This window comes from Macrobrachium nipponense, chromosome 16 (genome assembly GCF_015104395.2).
Source record: "Macrobrachium nipponense isolate FS-2020 chromosome 16, ASM1510439v2, whole genome shotgun sequence".
In the NCBI taxonomy this organism is placed as follows: Eukaryota; Metazoa; Arthropoda; class Malacostraca; order Decapoda; family Palaemonidae; genus Macrobrachium; species Macrobrachium nipponense.
The window spans coordinates 56958887-56971414 of record NC_087209.1 but is presented as its reverse complement, the minus strand read 5'-3'; the positions used below and the strand labels follow the sequence as shown (position 1 = coordinate 56971414).

The 12528-nt window shown below is 42.5% G+C and overlaps 1 protein-coding gene across 1 annotated transcript; it reads right to left on the bottom strand.

Moving 5' to 3' along the window:
• Positions 1 to 266: 266 nt before the first annotated feature.
• LOC135195719 (uncharacterized) lies at positions 267 to 12019 on the bottom strand. The gene is made up of 3 exons (XM_064222141.1): positions 11738 to 12019; positions 8150 to 8275; positions 267 to 567 (listed from the first exon to the last, which is right to left on the bottom strand). The coding sequence occupies exons 1-3, from the start codon at positions 11923 to 11925 to the stop codon at positions 384 to 386; spliced, it is 498 nt and encodes a 165-aa protein (XP_064078211.1). The 5' UTR covers positions 11926 to 12019; the 3' UTR covers positions 267 to 383.
• Positions 12020 to 12528: the final 509 nt, after the last annotated feature.

The window sequence follows — 12528 nt, the reverse complement described above, 5'->3', positions numbered from 1 at the left end:
GAGATTTCATATTTTACACTTCAGCTTCCCTGTTTTATATAAAGTAGCACCTTACAAATCTATCCAAATAGTATTTATGTGAGCACAAAGTGCAATTCTAGTTTTCAAGTATAAAATGTGTGCTGTAGACTAGTTGGAAGCACATTACAGGCTATCAATTCATGGAGTAATCCACTTTGAATTTCATTAAGTATGTGACATGCTTTGAAAAGCTACCTACATTCACTATACGATCTCCAAATGCTTATCTAATACGTGTATTGATTACAAATCATACTTTTCATTGTGCAATGCTTAGTGAGAGTCCACTAAATCGTTACTAAAATATTAAAAAACATTCGACCATATGTACAAAGATCACTTCAAATTTACAAGGCCATTAATTACTCTTTGATTTTAACTTGAGAGTCTACATGAGCTATGTATCGTTTCCCACATACAGTACCCCTCCCTACTGCTCCCCCAACCCCCATCAGAAAACGGAGGGCTGGAGACCCAGGGGCTACGGTGCTGCCTAAGGCCCAGGCCAACATGGATCCAAGGTTAAAGATGGTACTTCCAAAGGCACTGGAAAATAAAGAAAAAGGTATAATAACATTCAAAACATTCCCAAGCTTCCCAAATTAACATTATCACAAACCTTTAGGCTATTAAAAAAATTAAACAAACTAATATTTTACTGATTACTTTTTTTCCTGGAGTCTAATTGAGCTCACAATCCAAACTACATTGTCAATGATGAATGAAACAGCCCTGATGGGGAAGTTCCTCTACAACTTGTTTATGGTTCCGGGTAGATTCGCTGATGGACCTTCACCTTATCATCTATGATGTTTAAGTTACTTCACACTCAACTTTAAGATCTTTTTACCCATGTATAAAAATATACAAGGTATAAAAAGGAATAAAATGCCAAAAGCTGGTTCAATGAAAATGGCAGAAAACACAAAAATACATCAACACCATATTAAGAAATCTCAAACAAGATTTTTCATGACTATGATGATACTGGATACAGGAAACTTAAATAATGTTGAAAAAAACGGATGGAGGATATAGAAAAGGATTTCACAGAAGTCTCAATACAAACATACGCTCAAAATGATTCTAAGTGAAGTAAAAGGAGAGAACTTGATTGAAGAGACTGTGGCAGAACTCTTTCTAGCCGTACAGATCTCGTCTGCTGTCTAAATATCACTTGACTTATTTTATTTTAGCAACTGTTGCATTTGACTTCTAGTCCTAGACATGCAGCTTGGTAAAAGTAAGAGGGTTCATAAATTTCTGCAAACAAAATATTGAAACTGTATTAAAATGTTATTGTCATGATACAATAAAGTTTTATGCATACTTACCTGGCAGATATATACTTAGCTATAGACTGGGCCGTCGTCCCCGATAGAAATCGAATTTCGCGGCACACTCTACAGGTAGGTCAGGTGATCTACCGCCCGCCGCTTGGTGGCGGGAATAGGAATCATGCCCGTTTCTAAGACAGATTTTCTCTTCCACCTGTCTCCTGAGGGGAGGTCGGGTGGGCCATACACTGTATATATCTGCCAGGTAAGTATGCATAAAACTTTATTGTATCATGACAATAACATTTTTATGCATTCAACTTACCTGTCAGATAATATACTTAGCTGATTGGCACCTTTGGCGGAGGGTAAGAGACAGCTAATCTACTGAAATAGACAGGAAACAACATATGTTGTAGGTAATAAAATTAAAAACCTTGATTCCTACCTGTGTTAGCGAAGACTTCATGGCTACTGCCTAGGAGCCCGTATCGCTTCAAGAGCCTCAGCGAGGTAGTGACCTCATGCTAAGAGTTCTTGATGGTCTGTTACCGGGGTCTTACCCACTTACGCTTCAGAACCTTAGGATCGTTGTCAATGGGGTCCTATCCACTTACATGACAAAACACTTGCCTATTGGCATGATCATAGAGCCGCACACTAATCCCGATCACCTGATCCTTATTGGGGTTAGTACTACGATTGAAGGAGTCATCGAACATCTTTCAAGCAACCCCCCACAACTCAACAACAATATTAAAACTAATTATTAAAAATATTAAAAACAAATTTAAGGATCAGCGTCCTGCTCCATTTCCCAGCATAGTATCCGCTGATACATAAGGTCCAAGAGCGAACATTTATCGTATGTTATTCTAACATCCTTTAAACTAGTGGGATGGCAAATACTGAATTGCACCTCCAATAATTGCTGCTAAAATGTTTTCTCATGGACATATTCTTCGTAAAAGAAAGGGAAGTTGCCACAGCCCGGACTTCGTGAGCTTTCACTCTCAGCAGCTTTAAAGAGTTCTCTTGGCAATTCCTATGAGCTTCGGTAATTACATTTCTGACAAAGAATGCCAGTGCGTTCTTTGACATCGGTCTATTGGGGTTTGGTTTCTTACCGAACACCAAGAACCTTGTCGACATCCCTGAAGCTGTGTCCTTCTTTTCTAAAGATAAAATTTTTAAGGTCCTGACTGGGCAAAAGGGACCGATCCAACTCTCTTCCTACCAGAAGAGAGTCCCTTGACTTCGAAACTTCTAGGCCAAGGTTTAGAGGGTTTCTCATTCTTCGCTAGGAAAGATCCTGGAAAGAATGACAGCCGAGTCTTTTCTAAATCCCACCGAGAGTCCAAAGCATGCAATTCACTGATCCTCTTAGCAGTTGCTAGAGCCAACAGGAATATGCATTTGCTAGTAAGATCTCTGAATGAGATTTTATCTATAGGTTCGAACCTGTCCGACATCAGAACTTTAGGACAACGTCCAGGTTCCAACTCGGGGGAATCGATGATCTCAATTTCTTAGTCTCGAAAGACCTGATGAGTCATGAAGATCCTTATTATTCTCGAGATTCAGCCCTCTGTTTCTAAAAACAGCTGATAGCATGCTCCTATATCCTTAATAGTTGATACGGCCAATTTTGGATTCTTCTCTTAAGAAGAGGAGAAAATCCGCGTTTCAGGTTTCGGTTACAGAGGTATTGGAAGAGGACAGCTTCTTCGACCTACACCATCTACGGAAAACTTCCCACTTCGATTGGTAGACCCGCAGGTAGAGGCTCTGCGGGCTCTAGCAATTGAAGTTGCCACTTTCTTTTGAAAAGCCTCTCGCTCTGACCAGTCTTTCGATAGTCGAAAGGCAGTCAGGGAGAGACTTTGGATGTTTTTGTGGAACTCTCGAAGTGGGTGTCTGAGCAGATCTGTCCTGTCTGGTAGAGATCTTGGGGAATCCACCGTCCATTCCAGTACCTTCTGTGAACCAGATTCGGGAAGGCCAAAAGGAGCAATTAGAGTCATTCTCATTCCTTCCGATGCACAAATTTCTTACTACTTCCCCCAGCAATTTGAATGGGGAAAGGCCCTATGCATCTATGCCTGACCAATCCATGAGGAAGCATCGATCGCTGTGGCTCTGGGATCTTCTTCTAGCGAGCAGAAGTTGTCTATTTTTCCTGGAGAGGAACGTGGCAAACAGGTCGATCTGGGGTCTCCCCCAGAGTGACCATATTTGTCTGCAGACTTCTGAGTGGAGCATCCACTCTGTCGGGAGAACCTGGTTCTTTCTGCTCAATCTGTCTGCCCTTAGGTTTTTTACTCCTTGGACAAACCTGTACGCAGAATAAGCCCCGTTCCTCTGTCCAGGTTAATAGAGCTCTCGCTATTTCGTTCAGAGAGAAAGAGTAGTGCCCCCTTGATTCCGGATGTAAGCCAGAGCTGTGGTGTTGTCGGAATTGACTTGAACTACCGCCTCTCTGACTTCCGCTTCGAAGTATTCCAGGGCTAGATGAATTGCCAGGAGTTCCTTCGCATTGATGTGCAGAGTAGTTTGTTGTCTGGTCCAAACACCTGCTACTTCCTTTGGACCCAGTGTTGCTCCCCGACCTGTTTCCGAGGCATCGGAAAACAACACTCGTGAGGGTTCCGAATCAAGAGGGACACCCCTTCGTTCCTTGTTAATGGGGTTAACCACCACTTTAGGTCTGATTTTATCCCCTGTTGGATGGGAAAAAATGTCTGACAAGTCTCCTGTCTTTTGACTCCACATCCTCTTTAGATAAAATTGCAGAGGTCTGAGATTTAATCTTCCCAGGGAAATGAACTGCTCTAACGAGGAAAGGGTGCCCAGCAGACTGAGCCATTCCCTCGCCGAGGTCCGTTCTTTCCCTAAGAAGTTCGAGATCTTTTCTAAGCCTCGAGTAATTCTGTCTTGAGATGGAAACGCCCGAAAACCCCGAGAATCCATCTGTATAAAAAACCCCAGATAGACTATGTTCTGTCTGGGGATCAATTGTGATTTCTCGAGGTTCACGAGCAGTCCCAGAGATTTTGTCAAGTTCAAAGTCTTCTCCAAGTCCTTCAAGCACTGAATTTCCGATTTTGCTCTTATTAGCCAATCGTCCAGATAAAGGGATATATTTATCCCCTCTAGATGTAGCCATCTCGCAACGTTCATCATTAGCCTCGTGAACACTTGAGGGGCCGTTGAAAGGCCGAAGCATAGGGCTCTGAATTGGTATACTTTCCCCTGCATCATGAATCGGAGATATTTCTTCGATGATGGATGCAGGGGGGACATGAAAGTATGCATCTTGTAGATCTAAGGAGACCATCCAATCTCCTGGACGAAGAGCCGCAAGAACCGATTTTGATGTTTCCATAGAGAACTTTGTGTTCTCCACAAATCGGTTCAATGCGCTCACATCCAGGACCGGTCTCCACCCTCCCGAGGATTTCGGAACCAGAAAAAGACGGTTGTAGAATCCTCGGGAATGCGGATCCCGAACCACTTCGATGGCCTCCTTTTGCAACATCTGTTCTACCAGTTGCAATAATGCTTTTCTTTCTTGGCAGGGTCCCTGTATTGGGCTGACAGTTCCCTCGGGTTCGTAGTCAAGGGAGGTCTGTCTCGAAGGGGATCATATATCCCTTTGTTACCACGGAAAGGGACCAAATTTCTGCCTGTCTCCGAGCCCATTCTTCGAAAATTTCCGAAGTCTGGCTCCTACCGGTGCTTGAAGGACTGTTTTCTCATTTAGCTCTCTTGATAGGTCTGAAGGAAGGCCTACCGCTCCTCTTCTTGCACTCCTCTCTCTTAAAAGAGGGTCTGGCCGAGGTACTTCCTCGAAAGGGCTGTTGAGGAGCCCGAGTCTCTCTCTTAATAGGACCCAAAGTCCTCGATTTCTTTGCAGATGGGCCAAGAGATCTTGTGTGGCCTTTTCTGTCAAAGAATGAGAAATATCTTTTACAAGATTTGAAGGAAACAATTGGTCCGACAGAGAGCATACAGAAGAGATGACCTCTGAGTAGGAGTAACTGCTTTCGTCAGAAAAGAGCTAAATAAGACTCTCTTCTTCAGAATACCAGTTCCAAACAGAGAGGCCACCTCTCCTGATCCATCCTGACCGCCTTGTCCATACAGGAAAGAACACTATGAAGGACTTCTGGACTAAGAGATTCCTCCTCTTGTGTCTTTTTGGCCAACACCCCAAGGGACCAGTCTAAGAAGTTAAAAACTTCTAAGACATTAAACAATCCCTTGAGGAGATGGTCCATCTCAGAAGTCCCCCATGTGATCTTTGCTGATGACAAGGCTTGTCTCCTAGACGAATCTACCAGATTCGAAAAATCTGCTTCGGCAGTGGACGGGAGAGCTAGACCCCGTGGTTTGCCCGTCTCGTACCAAATTCCCTTCTTCCCTGATAGTCTGGAAGGAGGGCAGGTAAAGACTGTCTTCCCCGCCTTCTCCTTGGATCCAACCAATTTCCTACGAATCGGAGAGCCTTGTTCATGGAAATGGTTGGCTTCATTTTAATAAAAGATGATTGTTTCGGGACCTTCGTGCTTGTAAACAAGGACCTTGGAGAAGGAGGAGCAGTAGGGCTTAAAGATTCCCCAAACTCTTGAAGTAAGAGGGCTGCCAGCGTCTTGTAATCTGACAAAACCCGGAGCCGAGTGATCTTCAGAGTCCGAAATCTCTTCCAAATCCAATTCCGAAGAGGATTGTTTATTTCCAGTAGGAGACTGGCCTCTTGCAAACATCCACCCCACTCTCGCAAGAACGACGACCGCTTGTGCGATAACTTGCGTCCCTACGAGAGATAGGTTGATCCTGCAAAACGACCTTATCCTTCTCCTGGCAAGAGCGATGGCCGCTTGTGCGACACCTTTCTCCTCTGTCAGACGAAGATGTCCTCTCCTATCGCTTTCTCCGGAACGACCTATGTCCTGACAAGGAATACGGCCGCTTGTGCAACAACTAGAGTCCTTGTCAGGTAAAGGTTTATCCTTCCGAAAGCCAAACAAATCTTCCTGGCTTAATTGTCTTTTGGAAGAAGTCCGTCTCTTATTTGTCACTTGTGCTCATTGCGCCGGGTTGACTCTCGTGATTCCTTGCGCCAAGCTGGCTTCTAGCGCTTTCGGCAGAGTGGCGCTTCTGGGCGCATCTGGCGCATTTCGGCAGGGTGGCACTTCTGGAGCATCTGGAGCCTCTGGCGCATTTCGCCAGGCTGGCGCTTCTGGCGCATATGGCGCCTCTGGCGCATTTCGCCAGGCTGGCTCTTCTGGCGCATATGGCGCATCTGGCGCTTCTGGCGCATTTCGCCAGGCTGGCTCTTCTGGCGCATATGGCGCATCTGGCTCTTCTGACTCGTATGGAGTCTCAAACTCATCTGGCGCATCTGGCGCATTGCGCCAGGTTGGCGTTTTGGCGCATTCTTCATACTCCTCCGAGTATAAGCCGAAACTTCCGTTTCTTCTTTCTTTCCCTTCGTCTTCTTTATAGGAAGGAAAGAGTCCTTTCTCCTGGGAGTTTCCTTAGTAAAAACTCCTACTAAGGCCGAAAGTTGCCTCCTGCACATTTAGGATAATCTTTGCAGCCGCACTCTCTTTTTCCTTCCCTGATTCAGGTGAGGGATGTCTAGAAGCGGAAGGAAACTCCGATTTCCGTTTAGGAACCAATCTTCTTTTCTTCTTTTCACAAGGTGATAGATCGGAGAAAAGCTCAGGGCTTGAATCCAAAGTTGGAGCCTTCCAACTTCTCTTTAAGGGGCGTGACAGTTCATCAGAACTCCATCCCTTACATTCGGTGAAGAATCTGACGAAGAAAAAAACACTTCTTTAGGATGCTTTTTCGATAGCGTCCTTGGCAGTTCGGGTCGTCACAGAATCTGCCGAGGGGACGCCTGATCGGTGGGGATTCTCCGTAACCTCCGTAAGGCTTTCGACATTCCTTCTCCTCTGGGCCTGTGAGCTTGGAAGAGGTCTAGGCCTGGGAGCGAGACAGAGCCGATCAGACGCACCCTCCACTGCACTAGGGACACTTAATTCACTATCACTGTGCTTACCTTTCAACTGTCAGCATTTTGACGTCCATCCTTTGTAGCGCAGCTTTAAGATCTGCAATTTCCGTTGCCGGATTTGCAGTCTTAGTACTAGAGGAAGAAGATAGAGGTTTTAGGGTTAGGTGTTAATTTAATAGGCTCGTTAGAGCGAGACCTACTTACGCTTCTGGAGGAAGCCTTCCTAGCCCTATCCATACTTAATTTCCTTAAATATGAATTTAAATTCTTCCATTCTTCCTCATTCATATTTACACATTCATCACAGGTGTTAGAAATGAACATTCATTCCTTCTACACCCCTTACAAAACTGTGTGAGGGTCTACCGAAGCTTTCGGTATCCTCACCATGCATCCCTCATTTACACACTGTCTTCTAACCGTAAAGCTAGAATCCGACATCATGAGAAATATCCAAAACCAAGTCCAAAAAACAGTCCACGAAAGAGTATGCCAAACCAAAGATCCAATACGTCACCAAAATAACCGGCTTAGAAGATCAATAGCGATGAAAAAATACGAAAATCAAATCAGGAGTAACAACAACAATGTTGCTGTCACGGCCGATAGAGAAAATCTGTCTTAGAAAACGGGAATGATTCCTATTCCCGCCACCAGCGGCGGGGCGGTAGATCACCTGACCTACCTGTAGAGTGTGCCGCGAAATTCGAATTTCTATCGGGGACGACGGAGTCTATAGCTAAGTATATATCTGACAGGTAAGTTGAATGCATAAAAACAGTGTGTACCAATAACTGTAATGAAAATAAAATATTTCCAACATTACCAGAACAGAATCCTTTCCTTTGGGGCTGCTTTTGCAAGATGAGGACGAGAATACAAGTACAAAGCTGTTCCAGTCAGTGAATTAACCAAGCAGGCATTTGTTAGCGATATGTACTGGGGTATTCCGCTGTAAAATATAAAAATCAATTACTATATAAATACAAAAGAATCAGTAATAAAAAAACATGTGGAAAGCATCCATTGCTTCAAACAGGATGGATGGATGTATGGAACTTCGAGACACTGCCCAAGCACTGAGACTATAATTAGGACATTAGGTGACAGGTGGGCTATGCAAGCATGAAAATATTCTACAGGCAGTCCCCGGGTTACGATGGTTTCGGCTTACGACGTTCCGAGGTTAAGGCACTTTTCAATTATATTCATCAGAAATTATTTCCAGGGTTACGATGCCTCCAACGCACAATAATCAATATTTGAAGGTTTTTTTGATGAAAAATGCAATAAGAATGCAGTTAACATAGTTTTCAATGCACCCAAAGCATTAAAAGTAAGGTTTTCTTACGATTCTTCATGATGTTCCAGCTTACAACGACATTCAGCTTACGATGCGTCTCAAGAATGGAACCCCCGTTGTAACCCGGGGACTGCCTGTAACTGGTTATCCGGACTATAAATCACTGAGTTTCGGTTAATGGTGGTTTTCGCTTATCAGCACACCCCCGGGAACGGAATCGCCGCCAATAAGCGGGGACTGCCTGTAGTGGTCATTTAAAACACAAAATATACTCTTGCTAGAGCCTTATCATTTCAGTGCAAATGTTGGACCTACTAACAACCTACTTTTGATGATCTGGGTGTTAGCATTGCCTTAGTCCATGTTGTCTAGTCTGCTTGTACTAATGACCTTGTATTTTTACTTTTCTTGTTACTATTAAATAAATTTTTCTGCCTCATTTCACACTAATCTACAGTACATATTATTACAGGATCTTCTCGTGGCAACATCCGGATTCAAACATCTCACATCTTAGTATGTTTACCTTACTGTATTCTTATGAAGTCTTGCCCTCTTTGCTTGAGAATTTGTAGTAAGAACGATCTCTCATGCCACAGGTATTAATTGCCTTGCCCCTGCCTTTTCCTAATTATGTCTAGTTTCTACTCGGTATTAATTTTTGTAAGAATTTCACTTTTGTTATATGACATTCCATTCTAGTATACCTAATCACTTCTGGATGGGCTGAAAAATCCATGCATAACATTACTGACTGGCTCAAATTCCCAAGCCTAAGGCAATATTTTGCAATTTATGCATATTTAGACTATAGATTTGCCAAAGATTGGCATTAGCACAGTGGACAAGATAAATGTTAAGTCAGTGTGCTAAGGTAAACATCAAATTAGGTAGGGCTTGTGCAACTAAAGTTTCCTAACTTAAATCTGGGTTTGATCAAGAAGGCTACATTTAATTCAAATATACAATAAGGTAAACAACCGTGGACGATCCATCGTCATCGCGCTGGCCAGGGCTTATTCACTCGATATTTAATTGGTGAAACAAAAATACAATTACAACTTTAACCATACCATTCAAAAGACTGAAAGTTTCGTCAACATAATGTGATGTATGAAAGCCCCATATCAACTAAAATAAGCATGTGAGCTTTTCGTAAATATGTTTCAAGGCAGTTTTGAAATCCAATATGGCGGCAATCGTGTGGGTGGCTGGTCTAACCACAGACAATCCATCATCTTTTCCCCACCGCCTTCCCAGCACTCATTTGAACAATGTTAGCGTATATGTAACTTTTATTGATTTTACTCAAGATTGCAGTTGTAATCAGCACAATAAAACGTTTTGTTGCCTATATTAGTGAGTATGAAAGTTTTTATTCCTGACGTCATGGTTTGAACTGAATTCATTTTTACCTTATAATCAGTGGTTTTATCCTTACTGCCATCACAACTGAAACTCCACATTGCTTATTTGATTGTAATTATACATATTTTGGTCTTAATTCACTCCAAATTGCACTTGAACAACGTTGCTGTTCCTGGTTCCTAAGCGCTCACACCACAAACAGTCACGAGCAGCAGACGACGACACTGTTTATGAGGTGCAAAGCTTTATTCCCTTAATTGTTTACTTTACTCACTATTTAGTTTAACTTTACTTCAAAATTATTATTTAATTCATGTCTATTATCCCTTTTTAGCAACCAAATTAACCCCGAAAAATTACAGATATTTCTGAAGTATGAGCAGACAACGGCAAAAAGACTCATCGTTGCCAATCTAGTGGAGCTTCACACATATGCCGATGCATTTACAAATTGTTTCCATGAATTCTAGTTGTCATAGTAATGCAATATTGATAAAATTGCTGTAATATGTATATATAACTACAAATAGATACGCTAATTTTCATTATTTTCCCCCCCCGGTTTAGTGTAAGTCTTATACCCAGTTTGGAGGGTAAACACATACCAATTGACAACACTGATAAACAATTGAAGAGTGCAAAACGCCGCAAAGAATGCTGTAGTCCCCTTGAATAAGTACGAATACTAAAGTACTGGTTAGAGGGTCGGGGTTTACGATTGTTGTGATGAAAGTGCACCAGCGTCTATGGGTACAAGTGGTGTGGGGATTTAGCACAGGAATGGGAGTTTGTTGACACAAGTGACTCCGCAAACATCGAGATGGTGTCCATCTATGAAATATTTGGAGTTGTAAGTAAAAACTTCGAAAGCATTTTGGGGTAGTGTGCACTGTGTTGGCCACACTTTTCATTATCCTCTGTTTAATTATCCTCTGTTTAAATCTTAAAATATGGCCTTCATTTCTAACTTTGAAGAAAATACTTCGAAAGGAGAGTAAAGGTCTTGAGCTCCTGTTATCACCACCAACTCCTCACGACTGATGACCATCTCCGGTGTCAGGACATGTTTAAGTACTTTTTCGGAGGGTGCCAAAACCGCGGTAATCGGGGGGGGGGGGGTGAATTGCCAGTCCACTCGGTTGTTTACCATAATGTATGATCTTGACTTTGGTAAAAACAATCCAACTTGTTAAAAGTATTGTTCAGCTTTAATTGAATTCTAGTATGGGCTTATTAGTACTGCTATTGGTACACAACAAGCAGTCCTACCTAGCCTAACCTATCATAAATGTAAGCTGGTAGGCTATCTATGACCTTAGCTAGGGCCTAACATGTGCAATGTAAGGCAGGGGGGCGAGCATGGAATGACGGAAACAGGTTCTGCAGACGAAAAGAAACCCAACCTTTCCTAGTATGCCATGTCCAAACTTAACCAGAGCTCACCTTCCTAACCTCACTTAGGGTGTCGTGGTTTCTACAACCATCCCTAGGGCCTACTGTTATCCTACTAGCTATAGGTAGGTAGGTAGTAAAGTATGACCCCCAAATAGCTAGGTAGTAGTACGAGCGTTCTCCTGAATTTTTCTGTATCCGTTGAGGCTTCGTCCAGGCTAGTCAGAATATAGCTAGTATGTCTCGCCTAATTACCTATCAGCTAAGTAAATAATCTACCCATCTACCAATAATGACAGTACACCAGGGCAAAGTCTCACACTCTTTAAAGTAACGTGCCCCTAAACTTACAAAAATCTAAAAATGGTGACGTCTTGGTACAACTCCGGGGTGAGCATCTGACTGGCCAGCATTGTGTACGAAATCACTCCCTTCATGGGCATATAGTAGAACAACAGGCTGCTTTTTGATACTGGCTGAAGTCCTGCCTTGACTAGCAGGTCATTGGCCTTCTCCATATTTCCAAAATTAATGCCCATTGCTTCCTGTACGTCCCGTTCGACCTCAACAACAATGACAACAAGAATACGTCTTTCAGCCGACGACAAACCTCTTCTTCTTCTTCTCCGGAGACATATATAATGCAGGGTTATCCAATCGTATTTATTCGTCAGTTACAGTTTGTAGTGTTCTTAAACGTTTTGTTCGTCCGTTTGCTATCTCTCTTCGAACAGATATATCCATAACATTCTTAAATATAACCTTTTTAGTCACTGGGTCGCATCATTAAATGCTGTGGCGGCCGTGAGTTTAGCTTTCCATTTCCCAACGTCTTTGCTTCTTCTAGCCTTCATTATTTCATGTCTGTCGTTTTTGTGTATATCGTATATTTTTTATTCCGTTCTTACTTTAATAGGGAGCAGTCAAAGCCCAATAAGTATGGGCGTGACACGTAGCGATTTAGTCAATAACAATATCTAAGGCAGCAATTCTTGCAACAGAAAATGAAGTGATATTTAACACACTCATTCCATATATAAATGTATTTTTTGTATTTATGAGAAGCTAGTACGGTTTATTTTAGTAATTTTTTTGCTGTAATCTGTTGTTAATGTTTCTTCAGTTTCATGTGATGTGTTTTC